Genomic DNA, 20692 nt, shown 5'->3' with positions numbered 1-20692 from the left:
AAAAATTAATATGATACCTACATAATAATAACCACTTTAAATAACCACTTCAAATGCGAAAAAGATATAAGAATTTAATAGATCTTGACATATGAATATGGAAGAACAAAGAGATTGACGCATTTCAGTAACACTTGATAAGAAAGTGATCATACAAACCATTATTTAAGGTTAATATGGAGCACTTCATATTTTATTAAATATTATATCCCATAAGAGAATCCCAAATATTTCTACACAATTTTCAAAGAAAGTTCTATATAAAATCTTAAAAGTATATATAAAAATTATATATTTATATGTCGGTTTGATTCTGGTTTTTTTACTCAATACCAAATTAAATCAAATCAAACCAAACGTAATCGAATTTTTTAATCGATTTGGTTTAATTTTTCGATTTGGTGCGATTTTTCGATTCAGTTTGTACACCCCTACTTTCAACAATATTAAGGCAAAGGTCCTTAATATGAAAACCTCAATTAGTGTGTGTTAATCAACTTATTAATGACTTTCAAATTCAATGGCACCATCACATCATTCTTTTTCTTCCTTTTGCATTCCTAATCCCATCCATCTAATCAACTTATTAATGACTTTCAAATTCAATGGCACCATCACATCATTCTTTTTCTTCCTAATCTCATCCATCGATAAATGCATGTCTATTTCATGTAACTTCATTCTTTTGAAAACATGGAATAAACAACAAAGTAAAATGGAAAAACATGAAGTGGACCTTAATTAACCCAAACTAGCACTTATGCGGCACTCATAGGTAAATAAAAGAGATGCCTCTAAAGAGATTCGACTTTTATAGTAAGCTAAGTTGAGACACTTCTACGTTACACACAATGTCACGGTCAAAAATTTATACAAGGTGATTAAAAAAAAAAGAATGTCACACCGTGATTTGAACGTGTGAACTAAAATAATTTTTGAACCTCCTTTGCCCCACACTAGAATCTTTCTTTATGTCAAAGGAATTATAGACGAATTCAGAAGTTGAACAACGTGGGTTTGAGTTTGGAGTTCTATCACAATTCAATTTACGAAATCTTTTATTTGAACTTAATGAATTCTGTAGCGTATATATAGGGATTTGAGCTGAAGTTACTTAATTCAGATGAACAATGTAAGTGGATTCGCCTGTGAAGGGGATTCAATAGTTTATACATAATTAAAAAAATTCATTTATCTTATTTATATAATTTTTTCAGCAAAAAGGTTCAATCCTTGCCTCTACCTAGCTACGCCCCTGGTCACATATCAAAAGCTAAGATACTTATCATAGTTGGTTGTGTACTTACATCACGAGGAAAATGCTTTTTTAATAAAATTGAAGTGATACATAACATGTGGATTTAATCACGTACACAAACATCAAATTGGTTAGACTATTCATGATGTAATTTTTCTGGGAAATAGTAGGATTCAGCATTCTGGGAAATCGCTGCCAAAAGCACTCACAAACATTATTAGGGAATTCATTCAATGCCGTTGGTTCAGAACAATATCATTTCGAAAGGGACTGGAGAAGACATTAGAATCATTTTACATGATACTTTTTGTACATATGCAACATTAGGCTCCAAATCCAATGTCATTCTTGGATTTGTTGGATTGAGTTTTTGAATTCCCTTGGCTGTATATATTTCGGGTTAGTTCTAATTTTTCAATTACCAAATCAAATCAATGGTGTCGGATTTTTCAATCTCGGTTTTTCTCGAGGTTTTTATTTTTTCCGGATTTTTGGGTTTTTTCCTGATAAAATCTTCATAGCACAAAATATGTAACTTGTGCTCCAAATATTTTATTAGTTCTAGTAAGATATAACTATATAATGTATTTTTCAAGAAAATAACACAATAATACGAGATAAGTCATAGCATTATACTAAAATATTCAATAATAAAGATAATAAAATTGCATAAAGTAAATATTACTAATTAATAAGCCATAATAAAAATTAACATAATCTAAAAATACTATATAGGTCATTCTAAAATAAGTATAGCTAATATATACTATTAATTACATAACTAAGCACTAAAGAAAAAGATAAACTACATTATACATTTTTATTATAAATTAATGTAAAACTAAAAAAATAGATATTTAACATTATTGGCATTCCTAGTGTTGAATTGAATTTCTTTTGTTAGCATTAGTATTGATTTAACGGTTCATATTTGCCCATGTACTCTTTAAAAAGGGTTATATTTGTCCTTCGTTATACTTATTAGATATATTTATCCTTATCGTTATACTTTAGGATCATATTTGCTCATGTACTCTTCAAAGGGGTTATATTTGCCCTTCGTTATACTTTTTGACATATTTATCCTTACAATTATACTTTAGGATCATATTTGCCCCTCATCTGTTAGATCGACATGTCCCACCTTTGTTTTCTTACATGACACCTATGTGGATTTCTTTTTCTTCCAATTCAAATATAGTCACCTATTTAAGCTAATTTAACTCGTCCACGCAATTCAAATAAGACTTCATTAACTCCATTGTTGTGCAACTTTTCTCAATTTACTTTGGTTACTACAACAATTGTGAGTTGTATTAGATTGGTGATTTTGAGTTCAAAATTATTGTTTGCCAATATGTTGTCGCTGCTATATCACTATTGTATTTCGCACAATCTTCGTAAATGTTATATCAGAAAATTACTTTTCTTGGATCAATCATGGTCAATTGACAAAGTTTAGACTTTACATAGTTGTATCTCTACAAACACTTTAAAACATCATTGAGTGATCATGTCTCGTAACTCCTAAGTATTAAAGGAAAACAAATTAACATAGACAAAGGTGAAATAATTAAATAAATCAATTAGAGATAACACTATAATTTTGTTCACTCACTGTCCAAATTTTTTTCGCTCTCCGGAAAACATGGAGCTGATCCAGAGAAGAGAGATGGACGAGTAGGGGGGAGAGGGGGGGGAATTAGGTTTTTCATTTATTTTAGTTAGTGTGTCTTATTTAAATTGGGTGGGTAGGTTAAATTAGTTTAAATAGGTGACCACATTTAAATTGGAAGAAAAAGAAATCCGCATAGGTGTCATGTAGGAAAACAAAGGTGGGACATGGCGATCTAACGGATGAGGGACAAATATGATCCTAAAGTATAATTGTAAGGATAAATATGTCAAAAAAGTATAACGAAAGGCAAATATATCCCTTTTGAAGAGTACATGGGCAAATATGATCTTAAAGTATAACGATAAGGATAAATATATCTAAAAAGTATAACGAATGACAAATATAATCCTTTTTAAAGAGTACAGGGGCAAATATGACCCTTTTCCGTTGATTTAAACTTTGTTTGAGTTGTTACATTTATGGGCTATAAAATTTATTTACTATTCAAGAATATTAAGTCCAAACTTGAAATAATACGTTAAAAGATAAAATTGTGAAAAAATTTAAGAAATATTTATAAATTACATTACAATAAATATTTATATGTATAAAATATTTTTTAAAACTATATAAATATATTATCGGGTTGGTTTGATTTGGGTTTGTCTTTTTTTAGTTAAAACCAAACCAAATCAATTACGGTCGAATTTTTTTGTCTAATATCAAACCAAATTATAATCGGATTTTTTTCCAAGTTTAACTTGAATTATCGGTTTGATCCAGTTTATCAATTTTCTTTGTACACCCTCGCTATTTGCATGAGTTTTTGACTCTGAATGCTCACCAGTCAATACTTCATTTTGGACCTTCCAAAATCGAGGAGGAGGAAATGAAAAGGATCTCTTCTTATCTTTTCTTCTTCACGCAGAAGATATGCACGTCTCTTGATCCCCCCCCCCCCCCTCTTAATTATATACTGTGATCGGAGCAGGGCCCAACCTTTCCATGACATATATATATATATATATATATATATATATATATATATATATATATATATATATATATATATATATATATATATATATATAGTATCTATTAATAATGACACGTGATGATTTAAACATTTATTTATATGAAGGATAGTAAAATTTAATTAATGAGATAAATTTTATGTATAATACAACAATCATCTAAATGCCGAAAAACATTATTACATTAGCATAATAAATAAATTTAAAATAAAAGGACATCATCAAAACTTACACAAATTATCAATTTTTTCATGTTAGTTGGATAATTATGTATTATAATTTAAAAGTATTTAATGTGATGGTATCTTAACAAACACTTGTTTGTGGACGATATTTTTTTTTCTATATGTTTTCTCCTAATGCTTTGGTTGCTCTGCCTTAACCAAAACCCTTGTTGTTGATCTTGATATCTTTCTTGAAAGTGCAACATACAGTTGTTCGTGCGAGAAAACATATTGCGGTAAATATAGTTCAATATTTAGGGTGTTTGTCCTTGTGCTTTATTTGTTATATTTGCAAAATATAAACATACTAAAAATTATTTTCACACAAATTTAAAAGGATATTCCTTAGTTTCGGAAGACGAAAGTTGAATTCAGGGACAACAATATACTTAGAAGCACATTGACCAGTATCATAATTTTTGTATGTATGACGTTATTGTCAAAACTTCTATATACCATATGTGTGCTATTACATAAGCTATTCAACGTATCTAAGTTTTTTCAGTAGCACGACAAACATATTTTTTTCTCAAAATTAACCTACATACAATGAAAAATCAATTTTAACTTAGTCTATTATATATACGGTGACACTAACATGCGTAAGAAATAATAAAGTTGACAACAAACATGTATGGTAGAAGGCCATTTGGTATTAAAGCATTTAAGTATTCTTTTTGGTAGTAATTATTGATATCATTTTCAGCTGAGTCAAAAACTGAAAAATATTTTATTTTTATTATAAAATTTTGCAATCAACCTTTTATTTAGTTGATCAACATATGCATTTCTGCTAGCTAATTAATATATCTTTTTAATTCTATCTTGCGATTTGCACAAATTACATTTTAATATAATGATAGAAATATTTCTCTTATTAAATGTACTACTATTACCATTGGGATTGATAACGAAGTGTTCAGGAAAAAAACAAATTATTTTTTATTGGATGCTCTTCTTCGTTTCCGACACGAAGTAAGAAGACACTGAATACTGGATCTGTTCTTACTTTATATTTATTGTCAGTTGAATCTTTTTCATTTGAGACCAGAAGTATATCTTTGGCAAGCTTTTGTCGATTTTAGAACTACTTGTAGTACTTGATAGAAATCACCTCCCAAACCATTAATTTTCTACCAAACGGTTCATTAATAAGAACTCTGGGCAATTATTTTGATCGTTTTACACGTTGCCATAAGTGCTTCATACAATATTTATCAATTTTGCTTTCCTGATAAATTTAGTATCATGGCTCTGCTTTGATATATTTGCGATGGTTATTTAAGTTATTTGAAGAGGTATATCAAATCTAAAGTGGGTGGCCTCACAATAAAATCGTTCTTGGTACACCACTTGCTATTATCGCTAACAGTGTCATGCCTCTTGATGTTATATTTGCAAGTAATGCATAACATAGAAATATTATTTCGATTACGCCGGAGGCATCTACAAAGAATAATCTCGTTATACCATAGTCGACTTTTTATAATATAGTCTTGAAAGCTTGTTCTTGATTATGATTTAGCTTTGATTGTGCTTCCTCATTCACTTGTATAACATTGTGATTCTTAATAATATACTAACATTTTTACTTTGTGTTCTAACGCTCTTTTTATGGAATAAATTTATGTATCCTAAGATATTTTTTTAACTTGAATAAGAATTTTACTCGTATGATGAATTTAAAAAATAATTGAATTGGATTCTCTTGCTAAATAATTAATTAAAAATTTAATTATTTAGTTTTAACATAAAAAATAATTTATTCTATGTTGATTCAGATCTTAATATTAGCTCATCTCTTGTTTTGAATATTTAATCTTAATTATAATTTTATCCACTATAAATTTTATTTTCAAAGAGTAAAAGATTGATATGACATTTCACTTTTAGATCTTTATGTTTGTAGAATTATTAGTGGTATTGACTCTTACCAACCGTTTTTTTTCTCTTTCTCACACATTTATATTCTTAAATAATTTTTTTGTTGTTTAATAATTGGTTATTTTTCAATATTACGCAAAAAATTGATAAAAAAAATATTATTTGAGTAGGAAAATAGTTCAAATATAATATAAAAATATATTATCGTTGTGGTATTTTTTCTCAATTTCAACTCTTTATGCAGTCCATTTAATATTACTTTTATATTTTTTGGTATTGGACATTATGGAGTGGTAATGTATTGCCAATATGGAGGATTCTTATGAAATTGATTTTATTAAACCTTCCTACATATTTTTAATAAGAATTTAATAGATAAAATTTTATTAATTTTAAATCTTAAATATTAAAAATTAGCAAAGAAGATATTGTAGTCCAAAAAATAGGTTATTGCAGTTATGTCCTTTCCCTATGAGTTCTTCCGCTTAATATTTTAGGGCTATTTTGGTATATTAATATTGTATTTGTGCTTTTATAATAAAATACTCTTCTTTTTCTAAATGGATTTGGACAATATAATACATTTTCAAATTAAATTAGTAATATGAATTTTTAAGAAGTATATCCTAAAAGTAATAGGATTACAAGACTAAGGATATTTACTTGTTCAATTTTATATGAATTAGACCGTCCAAAAGTAATTATACTAATGGGATTCCTAAAGGTAATCATGTAGGATTCCTAACGTGTAGTATTATGTCCTAAAATTAATAGGATTATAAGGATAATATCTAGCATTCTGGTTATGTCCTTTTATTATGAGTTATTACGCTTAATATTATAAGATTATTTTTGTAAACCGACATTGTATTCATACTTTTATAATATATATATATATTACATAAAAATTTATCACTTATACATAAACTTTGAATTTGATCCTCATAAAATCTTACTAAACCTTGATGTAGTTGGGATGTTCAACTTTGGTCCCTTTAAACGAAAAAATAACAACAACAATACCTAGTGTATTTCTACTGTATGGGGTTTGGAGAGAGTAACATGTACGCAAACCTTATCCTTACCCTGTGGAGGTAAAAAAGTTATTTCCGGAAGATCATCGGCTTAAAGCGTAAATATGCTATATGAAACTATTTTTAAAGCTATATTTGTCTCAAAATATGGAGTAAAGCTAGTGATTTAAGCATTTAATATAACCAATGGATAGTTACATGGTTTAGTAGTTATTAACTCATTAATTTGGCTTCACATAGCACGCCACACAAAAAAAACATCCAGTAGTTTTTGCAGAAACCCTATCAGCAGTCTCTTCGATTGAGAATCCCTATTTGTACTATGTGCGATTTGTAAATGAGGATTACAACAAAAACATGGTCCCATTGACACCATTGGCAATTTGGACAGATAAGTAGACAAGGGTTCTCTTGTGTGGTTGATCCTGAATAGTACCAACAATTTCCAACGGGACGTCTAAGAATGACGTGAATTTGTCTACTCAAATATTAAAATTTGACAAGAATCGAACCTCGATTACACATTTATTGTGCAAGTAATTATACGCACGCAAAAGGAAATGACGATCTGGAAACACAACCGCTGATACAAAAATAGAAGAGCATTCACTTAATGCAGAACTTAGATGTCAATTTGTTAAGGCTATTTTAGTAGCTAGCTGAAGGCCATTAGCTATGGAGCAGTTGCAACATTTACTATGGTTCAGCTATTATTATTCGTAGTCACCAATAGGTGAGGTGGAATAGTTGAGATTTCTCTAACCTTAAACAAAAAACTCGGATTCGAGCCTAGGGAATATGAAACATTATGATAGGAACACTTTACCTTTTAAACGAACCTGCTCGATATGAATCTAAATTAATCGAACCAATAGATTATAAATACAAGATGGTTAAACTCAAAAATAAAATAAAATAATTCCATAAGTTCTCGATGCTTGACGAAATAAAGCTAGCTAGCGCCATACTGGCGAAAAATTTACATAAACCTCAGTATTGTTAGTACTTGTCCTTGTTCTAATTTATAATGAAGATAATGTTAGTAGTTAATGTTCTTAACTTATTTCTAGTTCACAATAAATATGGAGTGAAAAAAACCAATATAAATACCACCTCTTTTTCTAATATAGCAGCTAGCTTCACGTCCCAAGAATTCAATTTACTTCTACTAATGTTAGTATTCAACATTTTCAACAAATTACCTAACTTTCCCACAAATTCTGATTACTATTTCGTAAATCCTCTCAAATTTATCAACGTATCAAACAGCTGTTGCATCTAGACTGTTGATTAAGATAAAACAAAGATAGACAATTAGCCATCTTCTCCCATTATCTTAAACATATCAAACTTTAAGTATACTTAGCGTATTTAAACTTCTTGACACAGTATATACATACATACTGTATCAATGAGGGGAGAGACGAGAGACCTGGGATAAGGACGGTGAATGGGGGGCCGGGGTAGGATTAATGAGGAGAAAAATATGCAATATATGGCCAAATAAGTGACCAATTAATACACATAATGGTAGACCAAAAAATCGAAAAATGAATAACTGTATCCATTGTACCAAAACATAATCAACACTTGCATTACTTGATTCGTTAACGTCTAAATTAAGTTTTTCCTGATATGATGCGAAGTTGTTTATGGCAAAGTTACATGTGTGAACAATTCTGCAAAAGTTATATGCTTGATTCTTACTATACAGTTCTTCCAATAACATGGGAGAAATGACAGCATTATTTATAGATAAAGGTGATTTGACTATTGGATTGAGAAACAATATGCCATTCAGCTAAAAAAGGTTTTTTTTCTGTGACTGAGATTTAACATGATATTCACCTCAACCTTTAGCTGAATCCAGCCTATATCAAGTTCACTGTCAAAGATCAAAGTAAGCAGATGTAATTTGTAAAAAGAAGAGGGAATAACCTGAAGGGCTGAAACAGCTGGTCCCATTCTGTGTAGATAAGAAGCACGTTCATTCAAACATATGTCAATTTCCAATCTAATGGCTCAGTAGGTTGTAAGCTATTCCAACCACAATATTATCCTTCCAAATACAAACAAAACTGCAATTATCAGTCAGTACCTTCCTGCTTTAAAACATATTGAGGCAATAGAATGCTTCTGCAACAGCCTACCTTTCTAATCTTTTGGCCTAATTATTCATCTCTATCTTTTCTTTAAACTATATAGTCAAGAATCCAAATATAATATCATCCCCTCCTTCATAGTTAAACCTCTGTTTCTATTCCCATTTCTGTGAAGGCCCTCTTACAGCAATGGTAATTAGACTCGGTTATTCTCTTCCATTCAAGAATATTATTATTTTTATGCTTACATATCTCATCTAGGCTTTCTTTTAATCATGCATAGGTTTTGGTTGATAACCATGCTGCCAAAGATGGTGCAGAAGATGGAACTCTAGTTGATTTTCGAGGAAATCCAGTTGATAAGTCTCGAACAGGGGGATGGCTAGCTGCAGGACTCATTCTAGGTGCCCTTCCTACCATAAAACTTTGTCTAATATCTTGAGTGTAACAAATGTTTTTGCAGTCTTATAACTGAAAATTTTGTTATAGGAACGGAGTTATCAGAAAGGATATGTGTTATGGGGATATCGATGAATTTAGTTACATACTTGGTTGGAGACTTACATCTTCCAGCCTCCAAATCTGCCAACATTGTCACCAACTTCATGGGCACACTTAATCTTCTTGGTCTTCTAGGTGGTTTCCTTGCAGATGCTAAACTTGGCCGTTATTTGACTGTTGCAATCTTTGCTTCAATTGCTGCTTTGGTAAGATTCTTGAGCCAAATTAGAGATAGAAAAGTTGTCTCCTATATCAACAAGGAAAATCTGAAATGGAAGAAAGAATCCTCACATTAATAGACAACATGTAGCCTAGATTCAGTAAAAGAAAATGATCTGAAAAGGAAACAAGACCTGTGCGCAATTCTAGCCTGTGTCTGGTTTTCCAACTGCTAAAAGATTTGCTATTCACTGAAAGCATTACATGTAAAGCTTACTTGTTTCTCTTAGAAATAGGAAGTTTCTACATATTATAGCCTATATCATTTAAATGCTTCTAGATTTTTAAATTTTTCTATGTATTACAGTTCATAAATGAAGCAATAAATATTGTTTTAACACTTGAACATCCATAATATGTATCTCGTGTCTAACCAGGGGGTAACACTTTTGACACTGGCGACATCCATTCGAAGCATGAAGCCCCCTGAATGTGATTCAAGAAAAGGTCACTGCATTGCAGCCAGTAGCCAGCAACTTGCTCTACTCTATACAGCACTATACACCCTAGCTCTTGGTGGAGGTGGAATCAAGTCAAACGTTTCTGGGTTTGGGTCGGACCAATTTGACCCATCAGATCCTAAGGAAAACAAATCCATGATATACTTCTTCAACAGGTTCTATTTCTGCATAAGCCTGGGTTCTTTGTTTGCAGTGACCGTGTTGGTGTATTTACAAGATAATGTAGGAAGAGGATGGGGATACGGGATATCAGCAGGCACGATGGTCCTGGGTGTGGCTGTATTGATTGGTGGAACGACATTTTATAGATTCAAGAAGCCTCAAGGAAGTCCTTTGACTATCATATGGAGAGTTTTGTTCTTGGCTTGGAGGAAGAGAAAGCTTTCCTACCCTTCTGATCCTGCATTCTTGAATGAATATCACAATGCAAAAGTACAACATACACATATGCTCAGGTAAGCATGATATTAAAAGTAGAAGTAACAGCCTAGAGATGCTTAACGAACTAATTTCAATCACCTAAATCAGACTATTATCTATTATCCATGTAAAACACTGATAATTATGGGAGGGCATTACTTAACTGATTATCTAATTGAAAACCAATGAGAAGATCGCTACTCGCTAGGCAGATCTGATCATACCCAACAGAATGCACAAAATAGACAATAGGCATCACAAGTATGGAATCTTCAACCTACATATATTCACAGGCAATTGCATCAAAATGTAGTCAGTGAAATTTTAACATATACGGCCAGAATTAACCTGACCGCAGTCGTTTTAGGACAGTTAAGGATCATCATATGAAATTAGTAGTAAAAAACAATATTTCATTTAAATAGAAGCTAACCAGTACTAGTAATTGTAATCAAACAGGTGTCTTGACAAGGCAGCCATTATTGATGACAGTGCCACGGCAAATGAAAATAGCAAGAACCGTTGGATTGTTTCAACAGTTACCGAAGTTGAAAAAGTGAAAATGGTGCTTAAACTGATTCCCATATGGTCAACATGCATACTGTTTTGGACAGTATACTCTCAGATGAATACCTTCACCATTGAACAAGCTACTTTCATGAACCGGAATGTCGGCAACTTTGCCATTCCTGCAGGCTCCTTTTCCTTCTTTCTCTTTATTAGCATACTTCTCTTTACTTCAGTAAATGAAAGGGTCACTGTACGTATTGCCAGAAGACTCACTCACAACATCCAAGGACTCACAAGCCTTCAGAGAGTTGGAATTGGACTAGTACTCTCCGTTGCTGGTATGGTAGCTTCAGCTTTGGTAGAACGACTAAGGAGGGACCGTGCCATCCATGACAACTTCAAAATAAGAGCTTTTTGGTTAGTCCCTCAATTCTTCATTGTAGGTGCCGGGGAAGCTTTTGCCTATGTAGGTCAGCTTGAATTTTTCATTAGGGAGGCACCAGAAGGGATGAAATCTATGAGCACAGGCCTATTTCTCAGCACACTCTCAATGGGATATTTTGTGAGTAGCTTGCTAGTGTCCCTTGTAACAAAAGTAACAAAAGGAAGCTGGCTTAAAAGCAATTTAAACAAAGGAAAGCTGGACCTCTTCTACTGGCTGCTCGCAGTGCTTGGAGTAATTAATTTCTTGGTTTTTATTGTTTTTTCAATGAGACACCAATACAAGGTACAACGCCTTAGCAGTCTTGAGGATTCCACAAAAGAGCTCAAGGATTGGAAGGATTTGACCCTTGGCAACAAGGAAAAGAAACTCGGAGCAGAGGAGAAGGAGGAAGCTTAAATACTCTATTAAGATAGTTTCGATACAAGTTTTTTTATAGTCAAATACAGCTAAGTACTTCATTAAGATGGCGTACCACGTCGTATAAGCTTTCAACACATCATTCATTTCCAGAGTTTGTATTATAGGACCATATTGATTTCTCAAAGACATCAATACTAATTTGCCAAATGTCTTAAGCTTCCGTTTAAGTTAAAACATTCGTTATTCCTGATATATTGGATGCTGTAAGGACATCAGAGTGAAGAAATATGATCAATTAAACTACTTGTTAAAAAAAAATGATCAATTCAGCAAGTGCAATGTGATATTGACACTACAATGCAGGCTGAAATTAGAACCTGGTCATATTTCTTGCTTTAAGTAACGCCATAATTACGTTTACCTGGATTCAAGGCCGGCTGAAGGGCCAATCCGGTAAGGCCATGGCTTTAGGCCCCCAATTCTCTGGGGCCCCATTTTCTAAATTATGTTTTTTATGATTGATTTTATTTCAAAAATATTGAATAATATAAGGTAAAAAGTATAAAATACTTATAGAAGATGAATAGATAACTATTTACTCAAGGATTGAAAATGAATGTTGGTCAATTTACAGTATGACATTAATATTGTCTTCTCCTTTTTTCATAATAAAACTTGTATTTTTTTTTATTTTTTTCTCCTACAAAGCTATTTATTCTCTCAAAAACAAGGACATTGAATAAATTAAATTGTACATTCATTGTCATTACTATTTCTCAAGTTTTCAAGCACGCACAATAACAATCAAAATTAACTAAAGCAGTGAAACTTTGCTTGGATTTTTTGTGTGTTTTCACTTCATAGATGTAATTTTTTTTTTCATTAAAAATTAGAATTCAAATATGTCAGTATGAATAAGGTTACTCGACTTAAAAAAGATTATTATTGGAACTTTAATACTTTCATGGGTGGTCAAAAAAGATTAGATATGTTATTTATATTGTCAAATAGAAAAGAACGATTAAAATAAATTATACACATATCATTAATAATTTTACATCTCAAAAAATTAGACAAAATAGAATTAAAATAAAAATATATTTGAACTTTTGGTTAAAAGCTTAAGGCCTCTTAATAAAGTTTGGCTTTAGGCCACAACTTTTCTTGAGCCGCCCCTGCCTGGATTGCTCAGCCACGGAAAGTGCATTGCTGAATTCCGGAAGACCATTCGAGCCAGAAAAAGAATATGCTTGAAATTACTGAATAAACTTACATACTAGGACATAAAGTTTCTCATAACTTTTATCAACGAAAACTATGATGAGATCTGTTAATATAGCTTGAAGATGGGTTTCCCTCATTGGGCTTTCCTTAAAAGTTACTACCTCCTTTCCAGTTTATTTGAACCTATTTTCTTTTTGGTCAGTTCCAAAAAGAATGATCCGTTTCCAAATTTGGAAATAATTTTGCTTAAACTTACAATTCTACCCTTAATGAGAAGCTTTTATAACCACACAAATACTCTGGGCCCTTTTTTGAATTGTTTAGGATCACACATTCTAAAAGTCATTCATTTTTTCTTAAATTTCGTGCCCAATCAAACAGGTTCGCATAAATTGGAACGGAGGGAGTATTGTCTTTGGAATTTACTACAAAGTATTACTCTCCATTCTACAATTTTAGTACCGAATCTGTATGATGTCAATTTTAGGAACAATATATCTTCTGAAATTTACTATGCTTACAAAGAAGGCATCATTGAGCCGAGGTATATCCGAATCAACCTCTCTAACATAAGGTACGGGTAAGGTCTGCGTACACACTATACTCCCCAGACCCCACTCCCCAGACCCCACTCGTGAGATTATAATGGGTTTGTTATTGTTGTTACAAGAAAGCATCAGCCATATTATTGAACCTTACGAAAAAAGACCGTAAAAGTGTGAAACCATCTCGCCCTATTACTTATATGGCCTTCTCAATTCTGAACTGAGGTTTTAACGTTCTCCAAATATAAAATCAAAGAGATGATTTAGAAAATTTCTCATCCCTGCTCCAGTTATTGCTATAGAAGAGTTCAATTCCATAAACATTTTATGAGAAACGGGAAAATAAAACAATATAGCCCTCAATAAGTAAAGTAATGTCCATTTACAGATAGAGCTATATATAATCTAACAAACCCTATGTTTCAGACGAAGAACAAATGAAACAGAAGCAGAGCAGTCGATAGTAGCTTTACCTCTCTTTGCTCTCTGCTAAAACACCATTGAAGAATGAAGATTCAGCTTAAGCTCCTGCCGCACTTCAACAATAGTAGATTCTATTCATGAAAAAAAAAAATTACTTCCTGCGTTTTTGATAACTCTGTTGATTCATGAGAAGGAATTTTAGAACTTTCCATTTTAAAGTACCATTATTATACTTGTGTCATCATAAAATAAAATAATATAAAATAAAAAGTATAAAATTAAATATCTTTAAAATAAAATAGTATGACATAAATTGAAACAAAATAATAAAATAATTATAAAATATTATAAATATATTATATTATGGATGTTCATTTAATACTCTGTTGTAAATAAGTTTTTTGAAGAAATTTATCCATACGAGACACCGCCGTAAATATGTTTATATATTTAGTACTCTATTGGAAATAAGCCTCCTCAAGAAGTTTATCCTTACGGTACTCCGTTATGGATAAATATTACCCATGATAGAAGATTATCTATATCTGGCATAACAACTTAGAGTAGCAGCTTACAAACAGCTTACACAGCAGCGTACAAGCAGCTTACACAGCAGCTTGCAGTAGCAGCTTACACAGCAGCTTGCAGTAGCAGCTTCCTTTCTTCTATAAATAGAGGAGAATTCAGTTCATTATGTACATAAGTTTGAAGTTTGAATAATATATCAGTTTCTCTTTATACTTGTATTTACTTTACTGTCTTTATTTTATAACACGTTATCAGCACGAGACCCTGCCATCTCGAGAAAATACTTTGAAAGTATCAGAGGTACGAACTTTCTTTTTCTAAATAATGTCAAATCTTTTTAAACTTGAGTTTGTAGCCCTGGATATATCGGGCAAAACCTACATGTCTTGGGTGCTTGATGCCGAAATTCATCTTGATGCGATGGGTCTGGCAGACACTATCAAAGATAAAAATCAGGCATCAAACCAAGATTGTGCCAAAGCAATGATATTCCTATGCTGTCACCTTGATGAGGGCCTGAAAATGGAATATCTTACTGTCAAAGATCTAGTCATACTGTGGAATAATTTGAAAGATAGATATGACCACCTGAAGATGGTCGTTCTTCCACAGGCACGTTATGATTGGACTCATCTAAGGCTACAAGATTTTAAATCTATCAGTGAGTATAATTCTGCTATGTTCATAATTATTTCCCAATTGAAACTATGTGGTGATAATATTACTGATCATGATATATTGGAGAAAACTTTCACCACTTTTCATGCCTCGAATATGCTCCTGCAGCAGCAATATCGAGAGATGAGATTCAAAAAGTATTCTGAACTTATCTCACATCTTCTTGTAGCCGAGCAACATAATGGGCTATTAATGATAAACCATGAAAGCCGACCTACTGGTTCTTGTCCATTCCCTGAAGTGAATGAGACGAACTTCTACCAAGATTAGCGTGGAAGATGACGTGGCCCCAGCCGTGGTCATGGCCGTGGTCGGAGAGGAAACTCTAATCATGGTAATAACAATGCACCAAAGAACTCTCCTCACCACCAGCAGTGGAAAAGGAAGGAACAAAAGTATGAGGCGGTGCAAGCAGCAAAGCCAGAAAATACATGCTATAGATGTGGAGGAAAAGGGCACTGGTCACGTACATGTCGTACGCCAAAGCATCTGGTTGAGCTGTATCAAGCCTCCCTGAAGAAGACAGAGAAAAATGCTGAAGCAAATTTTATTTCTGAAGATAATTTAGACTTCATCATTTGGATGTAGCTGGTGATTTTGCACTCCCAGAAGGAGAAACAAGTCATGTGATCGGTAGTGAATCTGTAGAAATGTAAATATTTTAATTTTTATTATTTGTAGTCGATAGTATGGTTATGTAATTATTGTACATAAATAAAAGTTATGCTTTGAAAATGATGTTTACTATCATATTTATTTTGTTTATGTCATTTTGAAGAATATGGATAATCCTCAAATTATGTTTGGATCAAAGACCAATCATGAAGATATTTGTGTAATTGATAGTGGAACAACTCATGTCATATTCAAAGATCAGAAATACTTTTCTTATTTGCATAAGGAAAAAAGCAAATGTTTCAACAATTTCTGGTAATATAAGTTTGATTGAAGGCTCCGAAAGAGCTACTGTATTTCTGTCTAAGGGAACAAAACTTATTATCGATAATGCATTGTCCTTCTCAAAGTCCCGAAGAAACTTGTTGAGTTTTATAGATATCCGCCAAAATGGGTATCATGTTAAGACAATAGATGAAATGAACGTGGAATATCTTTGTATTACAAAGAATATTTCTGGCCAGAAATGCATTGTAGAAAAGTTACCAACTTTATCTTATGGCTTATACTATTCAAAGATTAGTACAGTTGAAGCACACTCTATCGTAAACTAGAAGTTTACTGATTCAAATACTTTTGTGCTTTGGCATGGACGTTTGGGCCATCCTTGATCAATAATGATGAGACGAATTACTGAAAATTCGGGTGGGCATCCATTGAAGAACCTGAAGATTCTTACAAATGATGAATTTTCTTGTGATGCTTATTATCAAAGCAAAATGATCACTATACCATCACCAATGAAGATTGGCATTGAGTCCTCTGCCTTTTTAGAACGTATACATGGGGATATATGTAGACATATTCACCCACCAAGTGGGCTGTTTAGATATTTTATGGTCCTAATAGATGTATCTTCAAGATGGTCTCATGTGTGCTTACTATCATCTCGCAACCTGGCATTTGCAAAGTTATTATCCCAAATAATTCGATTAAGGACACAATTTCCAGATTATCCTATAAAGGCTATTCGCCTTGATAATGCTGGAGAATTCTCATCTCAAGCTTTTGATAATTAATGTCGATCAGTTGGAATAAAAATTGAACATCTTGTAGCTTATGTTCATACTCAAAATGGTTTTGCAAAGTCATTTATTAAACGACTGCAATTGATAGCAAGACCACTACTTATGAAAATAAAATTGCCCACTACTGTTTGGGGCCATGCTATCTTGCACGCAGCATCACTTATTCGTCTCAGACCAACACATTATAATAAATATTCTCTGTCATAATTAGTTTTTGGTCATGAACCAAATATTGCCCATCTACGAATTTTTGGATGTGTTGTATATATGCCAATAGCACCACCACATCGCAGTAAGATAGCCACCAAAGAAGGTTAGGAATATATACTGGGTTTGAATCACTCTCTATTATTCGCTATCTTGAACCATTGACGGGAGATTTATTTACTGCTCGATTTGCAGATTATCAATTTGATGAAATAAATTTTCCACAATTAGGGGGAGAGAAAAAGGAAATCAAAAGAGAAATTGTGTGAAAAGTTTCATCATTATCTCACTTTGATCCACGTACCCCTATATGTAATCAGGAGGTCCAGAAGATCATCCATTTATAGAATATAGCAAATTAAATGCCAGACGCATTTACTGATTTGAAAAGGATAACTAAGTCGCATATCCCTGCAGAGAATGTGCCTATCCGAATTGATGTCCTAGCAGGACCATCTACTAGCATGAGAGCCAGTGAACCTAAAGTACGCCTGAAGCGTGGTAGACCTTTGGGTTCTAAGGATCGAAATCCTAGAAAGAAAAAATCGACAAATGATCAAAATGATATTATGAAGGGATCTCCTGAAGAGACCCAAGATCTGATTAGTTCTGAGATTCCTGAAGAAATCAATGAACTCGAGACTTAAGTGAGTGAGGAACTTATAATAAGTTCTACTGGTGATGGGATTAATTTAAATCGATCTGAAATAGTGGTGGATAATATTTTTGCATATAATATTGCACTTAACATTATGCAAGATAGTGAGAATCTTGAACCCCGATATGTCGAAGAATGTCGACAAAGATCTAATTGGCCAAAATGGCAAGAGTCAATTCAATCGGAATTGAAGTCACTTGCTAAAAGAGAGGTCTTTGGACCAGTAGTCCAAACACCTGCTCGTATAAAGCCAGTTGGTCATAAATGAGTTTTTGTGCGAAAAAAAAATGATAAAAATGAAGTTCAAAGATACAAGGCTCGCCTTGTTGCACAAGGATTCTTACAACGACCTGGAGTCGATTATGAAGAAACATATTCACCAGTTATGGATGCCATAACATTTCGATATCTCATCAGTTTAGCCTTACGTGAAAGGCTTGAAATACATCTAATGGATGTGGTTACAACTTATCTGTACGGGTCACTTGATAATGAAATTTACATGAAAATCCCTGAAGCATATTCAAAATCTCGGGAAATGTACTCAATCATATTACAAATACCTCTGTACGGTTTAAAGCAATCTGGGCGCATGTGGTATAATCGCCTCAGTGAATATTTGCTGAAAGAGGGTTACATAAATGATGCTATTTATCCATATATTTTTATAAAGAAAATGGCTTCAGAATTTGTTATACTTGCTGTTTATGTTGATGACATTAATCTTATTGGAACTTCAGAAGAGCTCCAAAAGGCAATTGAATATCTTAAGAAAGAATTTGAGATGAAAGAGCTTGGAAAGACAAAGCTTTATCTTGGTCTGTAAATTGAACATTTAGCAGAAGGGATTTTTATCCATCAATCTGCCTATACATAAAGGGTCTTAAAACGCTTTTACATGGATAAAGCGCACCCATTGAGTACACCAATGGTTGTTCGACCACTTGAAGTGAATAAAGATTTGTTCCGACCTCCAGAAGAGGATGAGGAACTCCTTGGTCCCGAAGTACTCTATCTCAGTGCAATTGGTGCACTAATGTATCTTGATAATGCTACAAGGTCTGACATAGCATTTTCTGTTAATTTACTAGCAAGATATAGTTCTTCTCCTACACGGAGACATTGGAACGGGATTAAGCATATATTACGATATTTAAAGGGAACTCTTGATATGAGTTTGTTTTATGCTAACAAAGATAGTGCAGATCTTGTTGGTTATGCAGATGCAAGTTATTTATCTGATCCCCATAAAGCTAGATCTCAAACCGGGTACGTTTTTACATGTGGAGGTACTATCATATCATGGCGCTCCACAAAGCAATCTATTGTTGCTACTTCTTCAAATCATGCTAAAATAATAGCTATTCATGAAGCAAGTAGGGAATGCATATGGTTGAGATCAATAATTCATTTTATTCGAGAAAAATGTGGTTTGGAATGTGAGAAAAAACTCACAATTTTATACGAAGACAATGCTGCATGCATATCCCAATTGAAGGGAGGATTTATAAAAGGAGATAGAACGAAACACATTTCACCAAAATTATTCTACACACACGATCTTCAGAAAAATGGTGACATTGATGTGCAACAAATCCGTTCAAGTGATAATCCGGCAGATTTATTCACTAAATCTTTACCAACTTTAACTTTTGAGAAGATGGTATACAAGATTGGAATGCGGAGACTTAAATATTTGAAACAAGGTTTTCATTAGGGGGAGTAAAATACGCGATGTACTCTTTTTTCCTTACTAAGATTTTTTCCCACAGGTTTTCCTTATAAGGTTTCTAATGAGGCAGTTAGCAATGTGTATTACTAAATATGTGTACTCTTTTTCCTTCACTAGGATTTTTTTCCCACAGGATTTTTTCCTAGTAAGGTTTTAATGAGGCACATTATCCTTTAATGAATATCCAAGGGGGAGTGTTATAAATATATTATATTATGGATGTTCATTTAATATTTCGTTGTAGATAAGAAGCTTATCATATGAGACTCCGCCGTAAATATGTTTATCTATTTAGTACTCTATTGGAAATAAGCCTCCTGAAGAAGCTTATTCTTTCGGTACTCCGTTATAGATAAATATTACCCATGGTAGAAGATTATCTATATCTGGCACAACAGCTTAGAGTAGCAACTTATAAGCAGCTTACACAACAACTTGCAGTAGCAGCTTACAGTAGCAGCTTATACAGCAACTTGCAGTAGCAGCTTACACAACAGCTTGCTTTCTTCTATAAATAGAGGAGAATTCAGTTCATTATGTACATAAGTTTACAGTTTGAATAATATATTAGTTTCTCTCTATACTTATCTTATCTTTACTTTATTATCTTTATTTTATAATATAAAAGAGCTTATTGCGTGGGTTAATGTATAAGGTACTACTAGTAACAAATTTATAGGTTCTTTGAATTAGAAATTTAAAGTTAAATTATTTTTAAAATAGATATTCTTTTTTTAATAAATTTAAAAAAAAATGGAAAGATGAATGGGCAAATTACAATATGGAAATTACGACCCGGCAGGTTAATTTTATACAAATTCTTTAACAGGGCTAAGATTTAAATAGCAATCTTAAATGATCCTATTTGTACTCCTCAATTTCCTCCCGCTTAAGATAAGTTCAAAAAGGGCATTCAAATCATAA

The 20692-nt window shown here is 32.5% G+C and overlaps 1 protein-coding gene and 1 long non-coding RNA gene across 2 annotated transcripts; one reads left to right on the top strand and one right to left on the bottom strand.

The window, feature by feature from the left end:
* Window positions 1-8583: 8583 nt before the first annotated feature.
* LOC138896425 (uncharacterized) lies at window positions 8584-14443 on the bottom strand. The gene is made up of 2 exons (XR_011409520.1): window positions 14313-14443; window positions 8584-11032 (listed from the first exon to the last, which is right to left on the bottom strand). It is a non-coding gene; the product is annotated as an uncharacterized lncRNA (long non-coding RNA).
* On the top strand, window positions 9209-12277 carry LOC104086799 (protein NRT1/ PTR FAMILY 6.4-like). The gene is made up of 5 exons (XM_009591133.4): window positions 9209-9346; window positions 9438-9558; window positions 9644-9861; window positions 10252-10790; window positions 11215-12277. Exons 1-5 carry the CDS (start codon window positions 9344-9346, stop codon window positions 12104-12106), a joined length of 1773 nt encoding a protein of 590 aa, XP_009589428.1. The 5' UTR covers window positions 9209-9343; the 3' UTR covers window positions 12107-12277.
* Window positions 14444-20692: the final 6249 nt, after the last annotated feature.

Source organism: Nicotiana tomentosiformis, chromosome 7, assembly GCF_000390325.3.
Source record: "Nicotiana tomentosiformis chromosome 7, ASM39032v3, whole genome shotgun sequence".
Classification (NCBI taxonomy): Eukaryota; Viridiplantae; Streptophyta; class Magnoliopsida; order Solanales; family Solanaceae; genus Nicotiana; species Nicotiana tomentosiformis.
The sequence above is the reverse complement of the archived record's forward strand: the minus strand, read 5'-3'. Positions and strand labels throughout refer to the sequence as shown.